This window comes from Thermobia domestica, chromosome 2, assembly GCF_964235325.1.
Source record: "Thermobia domestica chromosome 2, izTheDome1.hap1.1, whole genome shotgun sequence".
Lineage (NCBI taxonomy): Eukaryota > Metazoa > Arthropoda > Insecta > Zygentoma > Lepismatidae > Thermobia > Thermobia domestica.
Window position 1 is genome coordinate 288,769,854 of NC_137455.1, and position 26,221 is coordinate 288,796,074.

The 26,221-nt window shown below is 33.2% G+C and overlaps 1 protein-coding gene across 7 annotated transcripts in view; it reads right to left on the minus strand.

Annotated features, from left to right (window-relative positions):
• The window catches only part of LOC145678561 (uncharacterized), a 202,569-nt gene that overhangs the window by 22,689 nt on the left and 153,659 nt on the right, over window positions 1-26,221 (minus strand). For 4 of the 7 annotated variants that reach the window (XM_081748854.1, XM_081748859.1, XM_081748856.1 and 1 more), the window contains 4 exons: window positions 24,801-25,011; window positions 14,995-15,090; window positions 9,010-9,241; window positions 904-4,166 (listed from right to left, as the gene is read on the minus strand). In XM_081748854.1, the coding sequence (XP_081604980.1) occupies window positions 904-4,166; window positions 9,010-9,241; window positions 14,995-15,090; window positions 24,801-25,011 (3,802 nt within the window). The remainder of the gene's footprint in view (window positions 1-903; window positions 4,167-9,009; window positions 9,242-14,994; window positions 15,091-24,800; window positions 25,012-26,221) is intronic. The other 3 variants (XM_081748855.1, XM_081748858.1, XM_081748857.1) reach the window with 3 other exon arrangements.

Genomic DNA, 26,221 nt, shown 5'->3' on the forward strand with positions numbered 1-26,221 from the left:
GAACATTTGGTAGATATCGAGAAAAATCTTTTCATGAAGTCGACACTACCCGCTGAGTACTGTATTGGAGTCGAGGGTCTCTGAAACTAATGTCACGAGGTGCTCTCACTTTTTACTAATATATATGGTAGAGTCCCATTAAACCGAATTTTATGAGACCGATGTTGCTTCGGTTAAACTGGAAAAAAGCTTTTGTGATATACAGTACTGTATATTTAATATATTTTCAGCTTGAAAACACGTTATTGGCAACATATGATGACTTCAAAACTGATCATAAAACAGAACATCGCTAAACTAAGCCATACGACTAAAACAATTAATTCAGCTAGCGAAAAGAAATATGATATTTTCTTTTATATATAACAATTGGTCTTAAAAATCAACCTCTAAGCCAACCACGTGAATTCTGTTACATTAATTATTTTTCCGTAGAACAACTTCATACGAAATAGATCCTTCATTTTTTTAAACCCAATTGCATATACGTATAAAAATAATAATAAAACTTGAAAAATTAAATATTTTTTAAAAATAAAATTTTGTAAATGCTACGTTTCTCTATGTACTAATTGGCTAAAAGCAAGCAATGTCACATCGATGAAGTTTCGTATTTCGCGTGAACCTACATAATTTATCAGGAGCAGTAAAAAGAGACAGAAAGGAGAAAACAATAAAGTAAAAACAGTAAATTGGTTAGGCATTAAAGATGAAATGAAACTCTGTATGTTAGGGTTAAGATGTCCGTATATGAATTTGATGAAGAATGTGACAGCGATACTAGAGGATGTGGCATTCTTTGTTTTAATCTTGCTTTTATGTATAAACTAATACGTATTTTGTTTTAGAACAGATTTTTTACTGAAAACAGTGACTTATATGAGTTTAAATAAATATACTTACCTGGTATGAACGATGGGTACTCAACAATGAAAGATTAGGTGAATTTGGCGGCGTTGTTAGTCTGTCCGGAGTTTCCCTCAGATGAATACACACTTTCTCTGCGAAACTTACTGATTTCTTTGCTTTGTTCTCGCCACAGGTACAAGCACAATCACAGCTCACATATGGCGAACACTGAGCTTCCGGTGTATTATTTGGTGTTTGCAACGTTGACGTTGGAGTCTTCTGAGCTTTTGATGCATCCAGTGGTTGCTGCAGTGCTTCATTCACTTTTTCCAGGTTCCCTTTCATACACAAAAACTGACTAACTTGTGACCGAAGTCGTAACATCTCTTTCTCATCCCACTTCACTTCACCTAATCCACTCAGCTGCAATAGTTCTGCTGGGAAAAGATTGTCATCTAGTTGCAAAATATTGTTGTTAATTATATTAGCGGCCTCTTTGGATGATGTAGTATCTTGAGAAACAAGGGGATGCGTTTTACTACAGTCGTGACTTTCAGGCGTTTTTGGAATTGGAGGCGTCGGAGGCCGTACCTTGTATTTGGGATGTTCGTAGCTCGTATCTGTACCTGCATCCACCCCTTCATCCTCACACTCGTCTTTCTCAGATGGCACCTTCTTTCCCTGTTCCTCGTGTTCAGCTATACAGCTACTACCATGACTTATACCACTTGATTGAGTCTCTTGACTATAGTTAAGTTTTCTGGATAAATACTCATACGGTTCCTGTAGGGATCGCCTTTTATGAATCATTTCTTCCTTCATCCCGCCTAACTCCATCATGCTGTATCTCTTTCTTGTGTGAAGCTTGCAGTGATCATCCTTCATAGATGTTGACTTTCGCAAAATTCCTTTTGGTAACGGTGGACGAGGCGGTGGATGCTCACTGTCTTCCGGAATCGTCTTCTCGCCGCTGGGCAACGAGATAGAACGTTTTGGAAGAGGTGGAGGTCGATCATCATGCGACATGCTCGATTCTGAACTCATGCTATCATAACGGTAAACGAACAACGGACTATAACTGGCATGAGAGGAATCTGTTAGAAGGGTTGAAGATCCTCGGTAACCTGACGAAGGCTGTGTTGCAATACTCGAAGAGGACGAGTTCTTCCCATCTGTGGTCAAAGAAGAGTAATCGCAACTTAGTGGACGTCTGAGATTAGTTGCAGGTACACAGTAAAATGCTTGTTGCTGGTTGTTTACCTTCAGACTGCTTTCTTTGTTTCTTAGCTGCAAGATTTCTGGTACTTCAGACAAAATCTGTTTGTACTCCTGGGGAAGAAGAAAGTTTAAGGAATCCCAGTCTTTGATGTGACTAAAATTCTTTTTCTTTAAGGTTTCAAGATCATTGCAGGATAGTGGCCGTGTTCGCCGTTTCGTCTGTCTGCATCTTTGCTGTGGAGAAGGCGGTGATGAGTATTTTTGAGGCATAAGAAATATGGCTGCATCGAAATCCTGCTTTTCTTTCAGGAACGTAAGATCAGGCAACGAGTAATTAGGATAGAAAACATACACGGGCTTCTTTCCTTCCATCGTGTCCTTACGAGCTCTGTGTTGTTTACTGTTCTTCTCTTCTGGTGACTTGTTTGGGCTCGTTGCAGGGTTTGTGGTTGGCTCAATAGTTTTGACTAGAGATGTTCTGTTAGGATTCTCCAACAGTTTAAAAGGAGTCTTTATTGTTACATCAGCAAATGATGATGTTTGTATACTCTGGTCCATAACGTGCACTGGGATTTGAGTCGATGTATTTTTTGTTGTTGTAATTGCTACGTTTGCCTTTCCCTTCTGAGGCCCATTCTGAGAAATCGGTGGTGAATTTTTTACTTTTGCTGGAGAATTTCTATGTAGTTTTAATTTTACTGGTAAGGACTTCTTATCTTGTGCCTGTGATTGATGAATGTATGTATTTCTCAGAGCTTCGGTAGAGCTAGCACTGCTATTACCGTCGCTTGGTGTACTTCCAATGCTGTTGAGTTTTTTAGTCTGTGTCCCCTGACACATGGCAGCCTGTCTTTGCTGAGAGTGAGATCTTTCGTCGTTATTGTTATTATTGATGTTGTATTTGCTTTTACTACTATTAGAAAATACATTATTAATAAGATCCATGCTCTTTGGCTTTTTGTCCTTCGGTAGCGAAATTCGTGTATTATTTTGACTAGATGCATATTCTTCGCTATCAAGCTGAAGACTACTGTCAACGTCTAACGTAGAGTCCTCTTTCTCGGCTGACATGCTCTCACTGAGTTGTTCGCCTCCGTCCATGCTCGATTCAGACTGGTCCGCTTCCTCTATCTTCTCTTCAATGACATCACACCGCTTATTCAAATAACCATGATCTGTTAGTAAACTATCTTCAAAACACGTTGAGTATTCGGTTGTATCAGTTTTAATCCAATTATTTACATCATCTGAAGTTGTATTTCGATTGTTAATTAGCAGCGCGGCGGCGTTAGCGAGACAAGCATGTGAAGGACTGACAGGTCCAGTTATGTCATTATCACACACCAAACCTTTGTGCCTTTGTGCTGTATCTTCCTTCTGTTGTTGACACTCACAATTGTTCAAGCATGTATTGTTATTTCGTGCAGCCTGCAATACAATACCATTTTTTGCATTGGCTAAATCTATACCACTACACAACTTTGAATTAGGTCTATTCACACGAACTTCCCGGCGAGTCGAATCTTGTCCAAATGAATCACTTTCTGACTGGCTGTTTGATGGCCAGTCAGAGCTTTCGTTGACTTCAGATACATGCTGTACAGTACGCGGAAACATGCTATCTTCTTGTGATTGATCCATATAACTTCCACCAACACTAATTCCATCATTGCTAATGCTCTTCTGTTTCATAAATAACTTTACTAAACTGAAATTTTGTTTCGCAGCACTGGAACCTCCCTCGGAGCTATTGGAGTGCGCGGAAGAACTGTTCTGAATGTCATAGAGTTTGACACAGTGATCCGATTCCACTGAAGAACTCATTTGACTGATTCTATTCATGGAGGTGAGGAAACATTTGCGGAATAGATTGGGGAGAGACTGGCTCTTCAGCGCGGCGTTTGATCTGCAAGAGAAGCTCGTGTCGTTGCTGCTGCAGCTGTTGTTATTGTTACTACCAAAGGCTGGACGATGAATTTCCCGAGAACGCTTCAGTTTTGACCATGTTGTGTACACGGAGTCAGATCGAACCAAAGAGTTGTCGAGCCCTGCGTTAAGTCTCTCAGACCAGTTATTGCTGTCTGTGGCCTCGCTGTCCCCTACAAAAGATTCGAAATTAAAACTTTAGTGACACAAAATATCAGATTTGAATTTTTTAAAATTCAGTTTACATTTTTGTAAAACATTTTGAAATTTTATTTATTTTTTAAATAAATCATTAGAGTTAATAGAAGAAAGTTTTTGTTTCTCGGTTCTGGAACAGGGAATAAAGAGGTTGATGAACACGATCCAATGAAAATAAGACTAATTTGTTTGTTTCTTGAAGTTTAGCGTCCCTTTTCAGTACTGGGACTATATGAGACGTGGACCTACAATGTAAAGTGAAAGTTGAACCATCGTAATGCGTTCAAATTTTAATCTTTCCCACCGGAGATCGAACCCAGGACTTATGCCTCAAAGGCACATGCGCATGGAACTAGACCAGCGGGGAGGACAATAAAACTCATGTATTTTAATAAGACTATTGGATGGAAGGTAATATATCGGATTGAAACTGTGACAACAGGTTGCTGGGGTGTGTATGGTCAACTGAATCTAAGTTTAAATACAAGCACCATACATCGATACGTGGAATTGGATTCACATATTTGTGGGAGAAAGGAGATTGCATTTCCAAGTAACCTCAACTTCTGTTATGGATTTAGTTTATTTTTTAAATTTTATTTTATTTTACTTTTTAAGGAAAAGAAATTACATAATAATGTCAGAAATTTGGAAGAAATTCCCTTTTCAAGCTTAGAGAATGAGTTATATTATCTTAAAGAGAACATATTTTTATTCCAATTCTTCTTCTTCTTTGTAAGTATTATTACTATCATTAATTTTTGTTCTTTAAAAAATGAAATAAAAACTTCCGCATTCACTTAGAAATATAATATTTAACTCTTAAGAGTGATTACGGTTACCCTAATTTCTCTTGTAAGGTTGTAGAGCAGCATTATTCATATATTCTGTAAATTTGAAAGTGCATTCTACCGCTGAAGAACGTTTTTTTTTTTTTTTTTTTTTTTTTTTTAATTTTCACTCGTAGGTGGCTTTACTGGGTTTCATTTAGATTAAATCAGTAAAAAAGAAAAATATATACCACTTGCACAGAATTTCAAAAATAATGTAAAAAGGAGAACTTAAATCATTCATGATGTTGGTAGGTGGAAAATTATGATTGATTCATGAATATTTAACTGTTTCTATCTTGTTTAAGTAAATTTATTTTTATTCTTATTCATAAACTTTTCTAAAATTCATATCTTGCTACCTGTGATAATACTCGTAGTTTTAAAAAAAATGTAAAACCAAGTTCATTTATTTCATTTTCTTCAACTACAAAAACAAGTAAGCCTAATGCCATTTCATAATTACGGAACAAACATTTTCCCAATTATCTGTTCAATATAATACTGGCAGTGGATTATTTATATAATTTATGTGGCAAAGTATTTGGTTGAAAAAATTTTTAATGTATTCAGTTAGCGTTAAATATGCATAAGCTTGTTGCGCAGTAATTGCCACACTTTGGCTTTCCTTCCTTCTTGTTAAGACAAAAACATTAAAAAAAAAAAAAATAGCCGTAAATTAAGGCAGATCATTACTAATAGTATAAAATGTTATTTAAGTTAATTTTGAACCCTACAAAGCGTCTTCTTCTAAATTCCTTATTGTATTAAACATTTATAATACGCATTTATAATTTAGTTACTTTTAATATTTCGAAGATATTAATTAATTTAATTGATTAGGTTTTACTGAGATCTTTCTTTAAAATTAAATCTTTCAGTTTAACATCCCACGTTTATGCCCTTTAGGCTAAGAAAGACTATGATTAAGGCAAGTGAATGATGATGGAATAATTAGCGAAATAATAATCTGGAATAAGGTTGCCAATTCTGGAAAATGGAAAAACCGGCACCCCCTCAAAATTCCTTATGATATGTCTAAGTGTGAATTTTTGATATCCGACCCTCTGACATGACATCTCTGTTGGAACCCATGGGAAGGAAATGTACTATCGTGAAAAAAGTGCATTAGCACTTGTATTCTGAATCTCCTTAGTACATTCACTAAATAACCTTAATAGATAAATTGTGCTATAAATGAAAAACTATAATCGGCATTGATCATTTTATTGTATTTACCAGTAACTACAATTATTTATAAAATTATCTAAAGAGATGAACAAAAGTATATTTATCTTTACGTGACAACTTTGGATTTGGAAAATATAATTTATTCTTTAAAAAACTTATATTTTAACTGCAGGAAATTGCTTTAAGAAGTCCGTTTTCACTATCAATAAATGTATAAAATTCCTTACAAGTAAATTTTAAATTTTCCCTGATACAGTCCCTGTCATGTCTTTAAAATTATCTAAACAGAATAACAAGATATACTAATTGTTGATAGATGGTGAAAGGTGACCGTTTTGGATTCACAGAATGAAAGTTATTTTTTAAATCTATGCTTCGAACTAGATGAAATTGCTTCGAACTAGATACAAATTTCAAAAACCGGCCATAAAGGGACTGGTAAGAAGTTTGTACTGGTCACCGGCTTTAATCAAAATAACAGCAATATATCCGGCCAGGCCGGTGAAAAACCGGCCAGTTGGCAACCCTAATGTGGAAGGAAACGGGAATACACCGGAAAAACCCATGGACACGATGTTGAGGGATTTACTGAATATGAATTATTTATTTAACGTACGTGAGTATGTACACAATACAATTGAAAATAAATTGGAATATTTAATTATTATTTTAAACAATATACTAATATCTATAGTAACAATTAAACACTGACAAAAAATTATATATAAAATTTAGAGAAAGTATGGAACAAGTTTAGGTAAAACTGCAAATTACTCAGTAAACTGACGATATTGAAATTATTTGGAACATTTAAACACTTAAAGAATACTTTCTGTGTAATAAGGATTTGTAAATAGAAGCAAGTTGAATTCTACAGGACAGTCACAAGTTGGTTCAATTTCATACATTTTATGTAGCAGCAAGTCTTCTTCAGATGCATTGAGGAAGAGATTAAGAGTGCATCGAAACTACGCAGATTTTTGGGTCTTTTGGGTGTTTTAAGGTACAAGATTTCCTCCTACAGTTAATAGATATGCATTTTATCATTAGTAAGTATTAAGGTACCAGATGAATTTTCACTTTATGAACATATTTAAAATATCGCTGACCTCATAATTATGTATTGCACTTCTTTCTATACAGAAAGGCAGTTTAGCTAATAAGAGGGAGAAATAATATTATCTGTCAAAGGGTTGAAAGATTGAAATTGTTTTGAAAGAAAAACATGTTCTATAACACAGTGTGATATTCCTCCGAATATGTTCCTTTAGTAATATCTAGCATTACATTAACGTAGACAAGCATGCACAGATATCGATTAAAATTATTAGACATTGCTAATCTATTGTGCCATTGATTATCTCCCAGTGTAACTAACATATGCCTTGTGTAAGCATTTTTAAAATTTTTATAAATAAATCGTTTGGACCTGCGCCGGATTTGCAAAATACCCATAGAGAGGGATGATTTACTATTTTTAGCAAACTATCTCCAGAATGAGAAAATTCCAACCATTTCGCTCCTACTCAAACCATGCTTTTGACTTAAAGTAATGTTTCAGATAATTGTATAATTATGAACTTTATGCATTATTCAACTTTTACCCAAAACAAAGTCTTAAACCTTTCCTTCGCAAAATTAGTATTAGTATGTCTTTGCATGATTAGCTTATATTTGCTTTTGTATTTCGCTAAATTCTCATAAATGAACTAAACCACACAAAAACTTACGGGGCATAAAAATATGTTAATACACTAATAACAGGTAGTAAAAATGTAAAAATTATCAACTATGTTGAATAAACATGATTACATATATGTAAACTTTTTTAAAAAAAAGTATTAAATAAACTAGTCCACTGTAATTAAATTGCATTCAGAAAGCAAATTACGGATTATCTGAAGGAATTCATTGACTATATAGTAAAACTTCCTCGCTAATAATAATACTAATATAAAAAGAGTTGGATCTTACAACGACAAAGTTACATTTTAAAATAGATATTTTACTTTAGAAAGTTGGACATTTACGATTCTTGATGGCAGAGCACAAAAAATTAAGGTTAAGTTCCGAAGATGGTCGTCCGTTTCTAGCAAAATTTTGAAAATTTATCAGGAAGAAATGGATATTCTGCTCGTTTGTGTGCTTGATAATATATATTATAAGAAGAGAAGAAGTTGTGCTAATTTTTTAATAAGCGGTTATAAGCATGGAACTATTTGGCAAGGGGAGGGAACTACTTCGCGCAAGGTTACCGCATGCTTAGATTGTGGAAAAGTAATGAATGTTTGAGTTTTAAACATGGCTGCAGGTGTATAGAGACATCTGTACATTTGGTGTTCATGGCTGCAGGTGTGCATTTGGTATCCTTGCACGGAGACGAGAAATTACACTCTATTAATTTTAACAAAATTGGCGAAAACTTCCCTAATTCTAAGCTAACCCGACCTGATCCTACCCTACCTTACTCTACTTTATCTACCCTACTCTATTATACTCTATACTCTTTTAAAGTGGTCCTAGAAATTAATATTTTTAAAATTTCCTTAGCTCTTATTACGCTTTCTGTCGAAAACCAGGCGAACGACCAACTTCGAAATAAATGCCAAAAATTAATATCAGTCATTCACTTTCGTTACCATTAGTCTCCATTAGCTTAAAGAATATAACCGTGAGACGTAAACTAAAATTTCATTTAATTTTATTTTTGTTGTAAAATGCCTGTATAAAACAGTAATCGTTACAAAAGAAATACCATTATTTGAATTAATTCTACGAACATGTAGCACTTAGTTACCTGTTTCATGATAATCCGAATCTTCTGAACAGAGTGTCATACTTCCTTCAAACGCAATAGTGTAGTTGTTTTTGTTTGCTTGGCAGGTTAACATAATGTCGTGTTCTGTCAGCAAATCACAATCCAGAGAATCGACACTAAAATTTGTAGTTGGTAAAGGACTTTCTTTTACTGGAGAAAATAGAGGTTCTGATTTACATATGGACATATCAGTAGACCCGGAATCCTCGCCCTGGAAAAGAAATAAACAGATTGTCAGAATATAATTTGTCAAATTTTATTATTAATTTATTGGGAGAAATAATGAAACTGTGTCCAGAAAAGTGAAGCGATAGTAAAAAGATATAACATGCTTTCTAGTGTAAGGTCTTTGCATTATTGCCAAGAGAGTAGGACAAACATTTCGCAGATTTTCTTCTTTCTAAACCTTCCCAGTTTTTAGTGTCTATATGTCCGGTATTAAAACACAGATTTTTAACAGTCTAGAATACAGATATGGTACTAAAATCACTTACTGCAATAAAATTGTTAATTGTTAAAACGAGTTAACAATATATCTTTACTGTTTTAGAGTTATCACTTCTTTCCCTGTAATGCTATGTAGATATGTTTACTAATATATATATCACCTTCAGAACAACCATGAAATTAATTATGATTCAATGGGGAAAATCAACTTTGCACCGAAAAACCCATTTTACAAATAAATAGTTGAAATTAGAACACCATACATAACCTCTCATGATTCCTATACTTAACAGTGATTTGCAAGATTAGTGATTTCCTGATAATCATGTTAAATTTGTAACCATTTTTTCTCTCAGTATCCAGATTACTGTTTTCGATAGTGAATCATGTTCAATGGGAATATATCCTTATGATAGAACGTTAATTAAATACAACGAATTCGCAGTGCCTACTAAGTAATTTTTTTTAAAAAAAAAAAAAGAAGAAAAAAACTTAAATGGAAACTAGTAAATAAAACACCCGTGAATCATAATTATTACATATATTATGGCTGTACAATATAGGCGTCATATCTGATTTTTGATTCATTAATTTATATGGGAATGCGTTTCTCTTTTCTCATTAAAATTAAATTATCTGTTAATAATGTAATTTCACTCGTCTATTTGGTATGTCGTAGTAAGATGAGGATTTACTTAATATGAAAACTCAATATTACGTAAATTATATGGTTTAGCTATAAATAATACATTTATTTGAAAATTAATTTATTTTAGAAGTTAATGCATAAAAAATAACTATATAGAAGAAATCAGCAAAGTCAGAACATTAGAATAGCCCTTCATTTCAATCAAGAATGACAATACTTCCTCATACAAATCAATGGATTAACAACCAAAGATGACACTGGTATTGTACACACTGCTGTTAAATAACTAGTGAAGTCGACAAAACCAATTGATAACAATAAATTAATATAAATCTCAATGAATAGCTTTTTCCCCTGTATTTTACCCTATCGTACACTGTATCTGTTGTATTCTAATCTTACCAAACCAATTAGAAGTTATATATTACACATAATTTTCACGGAGGTACCTATAATAATAAATTTATCTTTTGGTATTCCATCCGTGTTTTCGTTTATTTTATTTCAACATCCTATTTCAAATTTATTGACTGTGTTCATCGTCAGAGGTTTACTAGTTTGGGGAATTGTACAATTATTGTAATATTATTTACAGTCAATGCGTTTAAAACGTAAGTTAAAATAAAATAAATAAAACATGGGATGGAATACCAAAAAAATGAAATTATTTAATTACAATCAGAACTTCTTTATATTCAGGAGAATTTCTGTTGGGTTTTTTTCGTGAGATTGAGAGCTTGACTCATTAATTACACTTCTTACGAACGTTTCTGTGAAGAGTGAATCCAATGTTTAAAATAGAAATAAATAAAATGCTGGATTTTTTTTTTTTTTTTTTTGGAAGGAGGGAGATCCTAAAAAGGAGCCTTTTTAGTCTACTTTCATTTTATTTTGTTTCCTTGTATTCAGATCCAGTTAGTTCCTACAAATGCCGGTACTTTTGTTAAGGGACACTCCAGAACTGATCTATGATCGTAAACATATAGGAACTTCGGAAAACACTAGTTATGTTACAATTTTCGAGTTTACTGTAACTTAGATATTACGAGCTATGTTATAATTTTCGAGTTTACTGTAACTCAGATATTAATTCCAAAACAACTAACTTCCATTTACCGGCTGTAAATTTTTCTTCAGTATATCACCTGATGAAGTTTATCGACCAGGAAATGAAAATTAGTGTTGGGTTAATATTTAACTTACAAAATATTCTAGGAATCTTGAAAATGATGGGAAAAAATTATAATTTTAAATTGAAAAATGTTCGTTTCAAGTAAAAAAAATGCATATTACTAACAATGAAGAACTTCAAAAACAAAGAAAGGAAGTCCCAGCCAGTAATCAGAAAAAACAAATTCCGTGTATTTGTTCGTGTGCTTCGGCCTTGTTGAGCAGTGTATCGCTTTGTTATGAACCACCCACTGCTTTATCACAAAACCATTTGCTGTATATTCGTATTACTACTCTTATTCACGCAACTTTCAGATAAATTCCATGAATTTTTCGATAACTTTCTCAGTTTCTTGTGAATATATTGTTTCTCCTCTTCTTCAGGTAGTTACGAATTTTGATCGCTTTAAATGTATTAGCGCAGTTTTGAACTCAGAATTCCTTCGTAGGAAAAACTGCTTGAAAATTCAAGGGGAACGGAGTCTCAAAAGAAAAACAGACAAATAAAAATAAATATGTACTGCCATTATAATAACGGTCTAATATATAGATATGTATATGGAAAAACCTATAAACTTTCCTGAATTCAACATTGCTGTAAAGAAGTCTGAAACAACTACGCTGGATGCAACGAGTTAGTGAGATTACTAAGCTCAGACAAAATATTTATATAATTAATATAGAATAATAGTTTAATGGATAATGGTTCTTGTAGCCTGATATAATGTAGGTGTTAGAATAATTAAGAGCCTGATTTACTAAAAAAAAAAATACCAAATTTGCCATTTTTCTTTTGCTTATTATGTTCTCTTTGTATCCTGTGAACCACTTTTTAAATAATAGTTGCATTTAGTTTGTAATAAACAAAATAGTTTTAACATACAATTATTAAAATTAAATAATAATGTTATTTAAAAAGTAATTCACAGGATGCCAAAACAAGATGATACGTAATAAAATGCAGTCGAGTTCGTTCCTCTAATCGCTGCTTTAACTTAGATTTTTGGGGAAATGTTATTCTAGCAACACTATAATTTTTATAGATGGCAATACTGAAAATCCTTCAGATTTATATTTTCTGTTGTAGAATAACATTATCTATGATTGTGGTAAGTTGCATTTCATTATCTCCTTTCACTTATGAAAAACAAGCAATAGAAAAATGGTAAATTTTATATTACGTATTTTTAGTGAGTCAGCCTCTTAAACCGAAAACCAGGTAGAAGAAAAGAAACAATTAAAACTGGCAACTCCGGTTAAATTTAATCGCCAATAAAGACGCAATTCGAAATATAAATTAGCTAGACTGTGAACTTCTGTACACTTCTTAGCAGATTAACTAATACTTGTCTTAAATAATTTGTAATATTATGTCAATAAAACAGAAAATTTTAATTTAAAATATTAATGATAAAATTGTTGTTTTGTATTTTCTCTAAGACAAAGAAATGTGAAGATCTTAGAGATCAATCGTAATATCGGGTAATAATTTCATATATTTGATAATGCTAATACAAGATTAAACACCAAGCTTAAAGTAGTTGCATACTTGCGCCACCTAAGTTTTTCAACCCATTGACTGATACAAGGAAGCATTATACTCTTTTCTTCGAAACGAACAAGAAATATTTTCAGTTCGATTGGACTAGTGTCTTCTTCAAATCTGTTCAAATGTCCCTTTTATGTCCTTTTTTTGTGAAAATTAAATTCTAGGATATATAATACTAACATTTACAACTAGAATGTTCATGACTGGTAGCAGTATGCGTGATACTGTTAGGATAGTGTGTCATTGTTTGGACAAATTAAAATAACAATAGACACAATCTACTACTTAATACTGTATATTTTTCATACACAGTAAATAATTAAATAAATAAATTAATTAATTAAAAATATATATTAATTGCATCAGATTAGCAAGAACAAAAATATTACATAAGTCTCCTCTGTGGAGAATGTGTGCTTCATATAATGAAATGATTAGACTTCATGTAATAGATGTGTTAAGTATATCAGAGAACAAGTTCAAAAGAATTATCATGCAATAACTTATGTATAACTAGATAACGTATATTTGTGTATGTATAATAGTGTATGTTAAACAATTCCGTATACGACACTATAACTGGGCATTAAGCCTGTTGTGTTGTCCTTATGAAATAAATAAATAAATAAATAAATAAATAAATAAATAAATTAGCAACGAAGAACATCTCTCTAACGCCATAAAAATTCAATTTCCTCGATTATCTCAAAAACTACTCATCAGAATTTACTTTTCAGCATGTCATTTTGATCAGTTCGATATGATCTAATGACTGATATATGGCTTAGCTGTGGACAGTATAAAGTTAAGTAAAAATTAAACTTTAAGAGTAGATTATAATTTTGGAATAAATCTCATTATCCGTAACTGTGTACTGTCATCTTGCTAGTGTCATAAAGAAAACCTTGATTAGTGTATGATTAACAGGTGGTGTGATTATCTATCGTACAACATACATTTTCAGATTTTAAAAAAGTTTTTGTTTTCGATTTTATCCAAAAATTACGCATGAGGATTTGTAATTGTTCATATAATTTTATTCAGCTCAATGAGACCTATCGATTGATATTAATTTCGTCTTTAGAATTAATTAAACTTTATATGCAATGCAAATTCATTTTGACAAAGCAAGATTATATATATACAGGGTGTCTCAAAAAATCCTCTGACATGGGATAACTCTTTTATTATCAGAGTTACAACAAAATGTTAGAGGGGAAACCGTCTCCAAATATTATGTTTTCAATATAAATTGAAGGATTTTTTTTTTTTTTTTTTTTTTTAATCGGAAGAGCCGTTTGAGCTGTACACTCTTTATGCGTCCAATGTTAAATAAAAATGCGTTGCCATTTACCGGCAGGTGAATAAATTTCGTAACGAGTATGGTGAATGGAAGCATGTTTGAAATGGGGACTGGTCATCGACACGTTAGCGTAAAAGACAGTAACTTCATTCACTTATGTTGTGGGTCGAGGTAGATGGCAACATTGTATTTTTATTTAAGATTGGGCGATAAAATGTGTACAGCCCAAATGGTTCGTCCGATTTAAAAAATTCCTTCACTTTAGATTGAAAACATCATATTTGGACACGGTTTTTCCTCTTAGATTTTGTTGTAAATATATATAAATGTGTTTCACTAGATTTGAAGAAGAAATCAGTAAAATGAAACCATTAAAATTCCAATTCATTTTAAAGGAAAGAGAACACTTTCCTATATAAATCAATGGGCTGAAAAATATATATGGCGCACGTACTCAACACCCTTAAGCTAAACAGCAAATCTAAAGTATTTTATATTATCTCATAAGGAAATCTACAAAGCTTAACATAATAAAGTAAATTTTTTATGAATAACATAAAAGAAGCGGGGGAGAACATGATTTACTAACAGCAAAAAAACATTTATTACCAACTGTAAATGTTTATTCCTACTGTCTAGAAACAACAATGACAACTACTTGGCAACGTTTATGCAATATGTGGAGTGAGAAGGAAGCCATGCTTAAGTAAGTTTGCAGGAAATTAAGCGCAAAAGGATGTAAAAAAAAATTAAAAAACTAGGAAACGAAAAACGTACAACGTAAAACTAAATACAAAACACTTGTGGCACGGCTAGAATTTACTGAGAAAAAAAATGGTTGCCCACCTGTGAGCTGCTTCGTGGACTAATGGAAGAATCAAAATCAAATTTTGCCATCATGGAGCCAGAGACGCTTGCGAACATCTCCCCCTGACGATTAGTCTGTCAAAACCAGAAGCAGCTGAGTTAGTGCAATTGGTGGGAAGGGATCATTATTTGGTACAGAAAAAAAAGTGACACTCCACAAAAAGCATTTTTATCTTTATTTTTTCTTGTAATAAAACGCAAAAAATAAACAAAAATTGCAAAATTATATTGTTCAAAAAAGTGTACAAAAAAGCATTTTACTATTTGCTCCGAAATAAATAATGTGTATTTCGGATTGTTAGTATAATTAATTTCAGCATTATTATTAGCTCTTTTAGTGTAAATGTATTTTGTCATGTGACAGTGATAAAGGTTTCGTTTTGCAAGGTGAATGTGTGCAGAAGAATACTGTGACGACAAATAAAGCTCTCAACATCTTTAAAAAGAGATTTAAAGAGGATAAACCTAACTACAGTTTCATATCTGGAAACTTCTAACATATTTCTTCCCAATATTCTGTCCACAAGCGGTGGAAAATTACTGCAAAAACCGGAAATAGCAGTTTATTTCTTGCACAGTAGAAAGGATTACTATTTCATTAAAGAAAGATGCACAAAAAACAAACCTCATGGTGCAATATCGTTGTTCAGGGTAGACCACGTGAACTAACGTATTCGCACTTAACGAATAGTTTCTGAAGTCATCTAGCTTTCAGTTCCTCGTCTGTAAGAAATTCAGCCTGATATGGACACCATCGAAGAATTTAACCTACCTTGTTTTCATCGTATTTTAATTATTTCCTAATTTTCTTTTATGACACGCAGTAATCGAATTGGGAATAAATTACGTACCTCTAAGCTGAAATCGTAAAAGAAAAGTAAAGAAGAAGAAGAAGAACGTAATCTAACTGAAATTAGGCGTTTCTGCAAATACTGTTCATTGAAATCTACTTGTGCTTTGTTCAATTAACTTAATACAGTATCAGTTAAGCATTACTTCAATATAGTAGAGCTTATTTAAATTTTTTACAGCTGGTATGGTTTTCACATCCACATTTACTCCCGGTATAGCATACCAACCCAATTCGACCATTAGTGAATAGGTAACACCTCCTCGCTTTAAAAGCAATTTGTTTAGGTGTGCAAAATGAGAAATCTATTCACATCATGGAGATCAAGAATATAGACGAAATTGTTGTAAGAGGTAATCTACATAATAACACTCCAGAAAAATAATTACAATTCCAGAATAATATATATTGAAACAGTGGCGTAACTAAAGGCTTGGAGGCCCCCTCGCAGGCAGCGTGCAATGAGGCCCCTTCTTTACGTCCCACTTTACGATTTGGAGGCCCTCTGATGGCTTGAGGCCCCCCGCAATGCGGGGTCTGCGGGGTCCTTATTTACGCCCCTGTATTGAAAGAGACATCTTCAGACACAACAAATACAGAAAGTGACTTTTGAATGATTAAAGATAAAAGAAAACTGAGAAAGAGAGATACATTTGTCATTTTTGTCTTTTTCTATTCACACAAAATAGATGTTTAAAACAATACTTTAAAATCTCATATCATTCTGCATTGAATGCGACTAAATATTGGAGAATCTATCGTAGTACAAAGTTTAACCGAAAAATCTCAAAACTGTAACTCTCACAATAGCTGCGTGATTGAAGTTACTTCAGGAAGCTAGTTTTTTGTTTATGATTTTTCGTTTGTAGAAAAATGTCATGAACTAAAAGAACGTTCAAACCAAAGTTAAAGAAGATTAACCTTATATCAGGTGGGTAATAAGGGAAATAAAATATGGTGTATTATTAGTTAAGTATGATATAAAGATCTCACGAATCATGTATGATAAAACAATGTTATCCTATTAATAAGCAGAATACTAACCGACGCTACGCCTTCAAAAGCAAATTCCTTCGTTCATCGGACATCGGAAAAAACTAAAATAGGTATCGATAAATTCACATAAAACAACAACATATCTCCCTCCAACATAAATTCAGGGTGGATCACAGCAAGTTAGCCAGCAGTAATTGTGACGAAAAGCACTTAACAACGCGGAACTCCTTATTAAAAATATTTTTTAATAACAAATGGAATGTTCTTTTGTGATAATAACTGCTGGCAAACTTACTTAAGATCTGCCTTAAACTTAGCATCTTTTGTTAAAGAAGATATAAAGTTGTATTACGTTAACTCGTCGATATCGAAAATAAATTTTGAAGGCGCAACTCAATGAGCATTTTATTTGTTTACTAGAATATTTGCCAGACGTACTCTTTATTACAATGTTATTCTATAGTTGTACAATATATTTGAACCCCATTAGCTTTAAGAATGCTTATCAGTAAGACTGTTCTTAGGTATTTTACGTTCCTGGGCCCTAGAAAATTATTCGCCCCTTTATTTGTTCGTAGTTAGTATAGGCCTAAACAATACGGCCACGTTCGCTTACATTGAGCCAATAGTAACGACCGCAGGACGTGCAGAACCAAATGCATGGATTAGGCTGGCAGCTAATATACAATAGCGTCAGCGCCTAGCGCCAGTAGCATCATCACGAGAAAACTAGGTCGCGTTGTGGTATCAACATTGTTTTCAATATAGATCTCCCTTAAATTTTTCTCATGGATAGTTTCCTTTTTTTCCGCATATTATATTTCAATCTCGATTTTTTTAAATATGCTGCCCCTGCAAATTTGTCGCCCTGGTTCTGGGTCCCTATGACCCGTACATAAATATGGACCTGGTTATGTTTCACATTTATATACACTCTCTACATAAATGTAAAACATACCCATGGATCTGGACACAAAATGGACCTGTAAACATAAATGTGGACCTGGTTATTTACATTCTTTATTTCACGTTTTTCAAAATATTCCGTAATTCAAAGAATACTACTAATATTTTTCTGTTACCTATTAGTTAGAATATCAGTGAGTAGTCTTTGCTGTCAATAATTGAGTCAAATAAATTCGTCACTTCCGCTGTCAATCTAAGTGCAAGGTTGTACAACTCACATTTTCGGTTCCAGACAATACATCTGCTATGTAAACAAAGCACACGCCGGTGTGGCTTTCGTCTTATTTGCATTTAAATACGTTTTCTTAATTACCTTATATTTGACACATTTTTCCCTTTGAAGCTCCTTCTTTCGGAAATTTAAGGTGGATCACTAGGTGTTTCCAGTGCTATGCTAAATGCTGCTTAAATAGTGTGGCGTTGTCAGATAGTGTCGAGTGTTTACTGATGCCAGATAATAAAGGAAGTAATCATGGAATTCAGCTTAGATACTTACTAGAGAAATTCGTTTTCGACCCTTACCGCAATTCCGCTTCTCGAACTGCAACGCTAGAATCCAGGAATTTTCTTATTGTGACTACTGCAGTAAACGTACAAATTTGGCAACAACGCATTATGGCGTTCTGCGCAAGTTTCGTCTCAAAATCTATTTCCTTAAATGTAAATTAATATTTAAATAAAATATGAAACATAACACGAAAAACGGTCAAACAATATATCTATTTCGTAATAAGATCGTTACTTTAAAATACTTTACCCATACAAATAAACATTTCGTAAAACTGAGCACTTCTAGTAAGATCTTACAGCAAGTGCCATCTTGTGTGCTCATTGTAAAACGAATCAAATATATTCTTTTATTTGTTACATTTTTTGGATTTCAGGAAACACAACCACATAAATCAGTGTCTTGTGCTATAGCTGAAATATAACTTTATCTCATAGTACAATATTTATAATATGTAACGTTTCATTGCGCAGTAGTTAAGGCAATGAGCTCAAATATGTACTAACTTCCGGGTAGTGACCCACCTTAAATGGAAATTGCAGTTCTCTCTTTCATTATAATATAGGTCAATGTAAGTTTCATATGTAGCTCATGCGTTTGGAACCCACCAAAAAACAAATAATGCCGGAAGTACTGGTGAGATATGTCATGTTTGAACCATCCATAGGGTCTCCAGTCAATCTCGTCTACTAATAAATATTTAATTAAGAGAAAAATTGACGTATCTTATTGAAAATTGAAAACCAGGTTTTGCCGAAACATTTCAGTATTAAATTCTCGGGACTAAATAAAGGTACTTATTTCCAATTTTCTTAATAATAACTTGTACTTACTACAAAATTACGCCAAAATGCTTCAGTACTATGTTTTTATTTATGAAGAAGTGGGGCGGGACTGACGAGAGCCTTTACGAAGTTCTCAATGAAGCCAAAAAAATGAATGCAACAATTCACTAACTTATAACTGTTTAAATTAGGAGTTAAGCAACGTTTTTGAAAAGTAACTGATTTTGCGTCATGATTCCTTAATGTCCTTTTTTTTTTCGTTTGCTCCTATTTATATATATTGTTTCTCTTAAAAATGTTTTTCATACATAAAAAAAGAAACAAATAAAGAAAACGAAACAATTCTGAAGAGTGCATCTAATTACAAATGTAATTGATACCAGTCCATATTCAATCTTTCTTCTGTGCAACATTGGTTAATTTTGTAAGCTACTATTATGTCGATAACATTTGTTAATTTCTCACACACAAAACTAAAGTATAAAAAGAAAAGACGGTAAAATTTTAAGAATAATGAAATAAAGATGTACATCAGAGAACAATTTCCTAGCTTGTCGACATAGACAAGTAGGCCTACTGGAGTCTGCTGTCTTCTATCATTATGAGTTGGGAATTTAATGCTCTCGAAGTATGTAAAATGTATTTCCCTATGCTGTCAATTATTTTTAAAAATACTATTATTATTTGTAATAATTAACATAAAGTAATTTTCTAATTTATCTATGTAAAACTCGAAATTATAAAAGAAAGGATCCAGTATTTCATAATCAATAAACTTTGATGTAGGTTCCATATTCTTTCTAAAGTAACTTGCTTTAATTTGTTTTTACTCTACCTTAATAACTTCAAAACGTCTATAAACAATAATGAAATAAGATTATTTTACACATAACTATTTGTATCTGCAATACGACTATAACGTTCAAAATCTACTCCAGCAAAATAAAACACATTATAAAATTTGGAGTTCTTTTTTTTCTTCGATGTTGTCATGAAGTATATTTTATTTTAAAATAGTGGGGAGATTCATTTAGTAATCAAATTACAAGCAGTGGAGATGATTAGGAATTTTCAGACAAGAAAAAGAAAAAAAAACGTTATTTGTGCCAAAATCGAAAGAATTTTTCAAATTAAGTTAATATAAAATTAAAAGAAAAATCACGTGGAAAATAGTGGACCTAAAGTGAGCCTTCTTTTTGACTGTCCTCAACTCCAAGTATTGGGAATTGAGTGAAAGCCTTAATAAGCATATTATATATATACCCACCATATTGTATCAAAATCGATTTTTTAATGGAAGTTATCGTGGAACATACTTTTAAAATTTAAACAAAAGAATCAAGAACAATTGGAATAAAACTAAGAGTTCCGATTTCGTAAAGCAAGAATTGAAGAAAAACAAATTTAAATTATTTTAAGTAAAATTTATTTTAAATTATTTTAAATAGCTTGCTGCAAAAATTATATATGCAGTGGTTTTTCTAGCAGTAAGCTATAGTAGGATGTACTTGCTTCTTTTTATCTTCATTAAGAAAACATTAGAAGAGTATTATTATTATTATTATTATTATTATTTGATATTCGGAATGAAGGAATTTATATACTTTCTGGATCATGGCTATATGAGACGTGGACCTAGTTGCAAACCACATGATCTCCCACCGAGAATCGAACCCGGTACTCCCTCGTACTCGAACTATGAGCCACGAGTGAACTCGATATGATTTTAGCTTTGGATCCGAACGCTTCCCAGCAACACACAATATTTTTTTTATTGTTACTACTACATCTATATATTTGCAAAAATTGTGTGGTCTTTGGTTTTAAAACTAAGCGTAATAGCTTTCTACGTACATCATTTCAGTCTCATGCCGTCAGTGCTTACTGTGGTTTAAGGAACCTGAAAGTTCACCGCCACAGGAATAAAAATGAAAGTATAACCTCTAATATAAAGCTTCATGGCTATGTCTTGTTCCGAAGGAGATGAAAAAAAAACAATTAAGGTGAATTATTATGAAAGAACGGAAAAGCACAAGCGAGCCATCGTGCACAAACAAATGTCACTACTGAATTCTCTTCTGAATCAAATCAACTCAGTAAGAATTAATGAAATGAAAATAAAATACGTAGTTTTATGTTCTATAGCCAATGTCCTAGCCTCACTGGAGCTTCCCGTGAGATCAGCAAAGTTAAGCAGCACTGAGTCTAGTTAGAGGAAAGATGGGTGACCTTTCGTACTCACCAGATGGTGCAGGGATTGTAGGTTTTTCCTGCATCGTGAGGACAATTGGGAAGCTACTTAAAAGAAAGAAGCAGCGGCCTGGGGAGACGATATGCTGACCATCACCCGAAAAGCATGTAGTACCCTGGTCCACTGCCATAAACACCAAGTGCCATAAACATCAAACAAGTGCCATAAACAACTAGTAGACCCTGGTCTCCGAAGGGTTGATATGCCAGGAATTTAATTACTGTATTTACTAAAACTAAAGGAGACGGATTATTAAAAAAGTATGATTATGAAATAACTAGCGGAATAAAAATGTGGGACGAAGCAGAGTAACCTCGAGAAAACCCATAAACGTGATGTAATCCACAAAACCTCACATGGCCTGATATCGAATCAGGGACTTGCACCAGAGGTGGAACCTACTGAAGCTTTTAAACTCCTACTTCGTATTTCCTCTCATCAACTTCGTGATCTATCCAAAAGCTTCTTGTCTAGAATCATATATACTATGCTTAAAGAAACGTGTTTGCCTACGTTAGATGTCTAGATCTTACAATCTGTATATTATTCGGTGACGCGTACACAAACCATATTATGGAATTTCACGTTGTGTACCTTTTTTCATTCACTGATTCATTCGTCCCAACATTTTCCTCATAACTTATTTCTGAAAACTCTGTGCTTATACCTGCAATTTAACGCACGAAAACTCTGGTGGTTTTTATTTATGCGATTTAACGTCCAAAATCTGCCAGTCTATGCAATTTAACGTCCAGCTAGTACAATTATGAAGTATAAAATGCAAAACTGTATGTTTCTCCCCTCTTTTAATTTTGTTGATATCGGGTGCGATGGCAACAAGTTTTACAAAAAGTAGTCCACAAATTTCCGCTTGGTTCTACTTTTCATTTCCTCCTTAGGTTCATATTATTTTATACAACTATGCTATTAACCCATCTAAATAATAATTCGTTGCCGAGATTTTGCATTTATGTTGATAAACCTTCGAATTCCTTAAGCAATAGATACAGTAGTTACTCAACAGTAGTAACAATACCTAATACTCTAACTGCTAGAGATCTGTGCGGATATCCACGAGTATTTGTACGGTGAATAAGATTGCCAGTGATCATTAAACAGACAAGAATTTTAATAATCAATCTTCAAAGCAATATTAATTATTGACTTCTTGGATTGGTATTTAGTATCATTTCGGGACAAGAGGAAATTTTGCTGCATTTTCTTGTCATTTTTGCTTTGATTTTTATGTGAGTTTGTAATGAGGTGGCGCATGCTTCCCTCTCAACGACCTGTCTACATTTCGCCCTTGTGTTCCGAACAAACATGCTCAAGTCTTATAACTTTTTTTTTTTTTTTTTTTTCTAACGATGTGGTCTGAAATTATTTGAGATACGGTATTAATCAACTTGGCAATTACTAGTCAGAAATCTGTATTTGCGAGACCTTACGTAACTTTATTTATTTATTTATTTATTTTGTAATTTGTATCTGCATGGATTTTATTGCATTTTAGTCATTGTAGTTACTACAATCAGAGGGATTTATTTAAGGTAGATTAGAAAGGATGTAACAATTACTTACCAAGCGTATGGAACACATTGTAATATTTCAAATTACCTAGCAATGTTTCTCAGTCAATTTTTTCAGGTGATACTCGGACACTCATCTCCAGGGGCACACAATGGCTTAATTATTTATTATTATTATTATTATTTACACCACGATCTTCACACTGTTTGTCTCAAGAGAGAGAATTTAACAAAATTACATTTTTTTTCGATATTTATTGTTACCTGCCTTTCCCAATGTTATAGATACTCTTTTTATTTTACTATATACTAAAGACCTGCACGGGCCGGGCTTGGGCGGGCCGACACTGTTATTTCTTTGGGCCGGGCCGGGCCGGGCTTGGGCTGGCTGACACTGATTTCTCTTGAGGTCGGGCCGGGCTGGGGCCGATCAATTGCAATTCTTTAATAATTATTGACTTTCGTTAAACTATAATTGGAATAAAGCCAAACGTTGAAAAAGCGTGTCCGTGAAAAATGTTACAAAGAATGCAATAGCTATTTACAGTTTGTGTTGCTTAGCGGCTCCTCTTTCACTATAGACGATTGCAGGCATTATGCGGTAAATTGAGCTTTGACCTTGACCTTCACTGAACTCAAAATATAAAAAGAAGGCGTGAGAATGTTTTGCCTGTCGCTAAACAATATTGCCATCTTCACTTTATGCTAAAAATCAATTAAGTTAGATTTTTGTCATAGGAAATGGAGTTTTTGTTCTCTCGATGACAGGCAAAGTTCTAAGAGGCAATGGTACCATTCGGGAGGCAAGCGTCAGGTTGTGAACCAAAGTTTATAAAATGTTTCTGAGGGTTAGGTCAAATTTAGTACTAAATTTTGAGAAAGATTGGGGCTCGAGATAATTGTTTAAAAAAAATATCGGGCCGAGGTCGGGCCAAAAACTTTTAAAATTTATCGGGCCCGGGCCGGGCTTGGGACAAGAATTTTGAAAAACTTATCGGGCCGGGACGGGCTCGGGCCGAAAATCTCTAAAACTTTTCGGGCCCGGGCTGGGCCGGGCCTAGGTACGTTCGGGCTGGATTGGGCTCGGGCCGAAAAATTCGGCCCGTGCAGGTCTCTACTATATACATTATACATACTATACTTGAGACACATACACACACAAAAATAACACAATGCAAAAATCATGTTGGGAAGAAGGATTTATGCCCTTGTGTACCCCTGAGGATGTGTGTCAAAGTGCACACTCGAAATATTGAAGAAAAAAAACTCACGAACATTACTAGGTAAGTAAGTTGTAAAGAATACAATAGGTATTGACAATTCGTCCCTCTTGTAACAAAGGTACGTTTCTCAATCATGAAACGGTATAAAGGCGTATCTCAATATACGCTCCTTTGTTGTGCACCAAGTTCGTTTCTCCTAATTTACACCTATCGATCAAGAAGCTGTTTCTCAGTTAATAAACTTCACCGAGACACTTAATTTGTAGAGCTCAACAAGTAGATTCTAGTGATAGTCATCTCAGTTTTGGTAATTTTTGAGATACGCCCCTTTATCACGAGAGGGGCACGAATTATTATGTCATTTAACTAATTATTATGTTTAGAATTACTTTTCAAATTTTAATTGTTATAGAACAAGTAAATTGCATATATCTGTTATCTAATTTTTTGGGGATGTTGGTGTGGATACCGATGGAAAGGTTGCGGATGCAGGTGAGGATACGAATGAGATGTTTTGTTTCCGCATACACCTCTACTAATTGCTTCTCTCAGTACCAGATCCTCTATGGCAACACGCGCGTAGACACACACAAAAGCGCATTAAAATAAATAATTGTGTATACGGTGCACATAGGAAACGCACAACATAAAGAGTGAATAGTGAAAAGCATATTGACCTCTAGTTCTACCTGGATGTCCCCACAGCACATGGCAGGCAGTGTGAGGATGGAATGGATATCTTCTGTGCGAAAATTCTCCATGTCAATCTCGGCCAAATTGGCGTCCAGGTTTTTGGCCATGTCATCGTAACTGATGTCATGTGATTCGCCATAGGACTGCGACATGGAGAGAATGCTGGTATGTTGCTGTGTAGAGCCATCTCTGTATCTGAAAAAAAAAATGGGGCATTAAGTAATTAGATCATTTGGTATATATATATATATATATATATATATATATATATATATATATATATATAATTTGGTATATCATTTTTAATAATTAAAAAGAAACATGTAAGAATAGTTAGCTACATTTATTTTAATGTTTTTTTTTTTTTCGTAAATTTAATATATTCTCTAGAAAAAGGAAAATCGTACAACCGTACTTGAATTTTTATCTTGTTATCCATAAGTGAGGATTCCCAGAAGCTATGTTTAGTATCAGCAGAAAAATACTGAAAAATCGTACACGTACGTCTATAACATCTAACCTTTATATATTGTATATTTTCAAATTACTCGTGCGCAATAACGGGCAATTTCTTATTAACTATTGACCACTTGATAGACAGATAAAAGATGAACTTTTAATGTAATATAATATGGTTGTAGGAGCTTTTTCATGCTCTGCTCTAATGCTATAGTATGAAAATTTACTTTTGGACAGCATTTAAAAAATAGTAAATATTTTGAATTTTCTTTGCCTCCACAATGGTCTTTAATTTGAGAATAGTATAAGCCATTTTGAAAAGAAAAAGAATGAAACGACAATTTGGAATTTATTTTTCAGTTGTAGCGTTATAAAATAATATTTTCTTTAACAAAATGACTAAATCGTTGAGAAATTCAAAAAACGAAAAGAGATTACATCTAGATGTCCTGTATCTATATTATGAAATAAAACAAAACTATTTTAACCCCATACTTAACCAATAAAATAAAAAAAATCGTGCTAAAAATTTTTAAAAAATGTTTTCAAGAGAATTACTTTTTGAAAAAAAAAAATTATTCATTAGTAAAAGAAAGTATGGCGAGAGCTCTCATATACAATAAATTGATTGTGAGAGCGCTATCCAGGTTCTTCTATATTCAGGAAATCTTAAGTTGTTCTTTTCGTGAATAAAGAACGTACTGCTTGTCCTCAAGTAATCACAATGTGACAGGAAATCGCTTTAAAGTGAAACTGTATTCCAATCAAAGTTTTAAAAATAGGGTATCTTTTTTACACTAACGTAAAATCTCAAGTATGTATCTGCTTGTATTGTGAGCATATGTTTATTTTTCCTTCTAAAGAAGTATTTGAATATTTGAAATCCGATGATATCACTGGCTATGATGTAGGGCAAAGTTTCTCAAACTGTGGTCCTCGAAGTCTG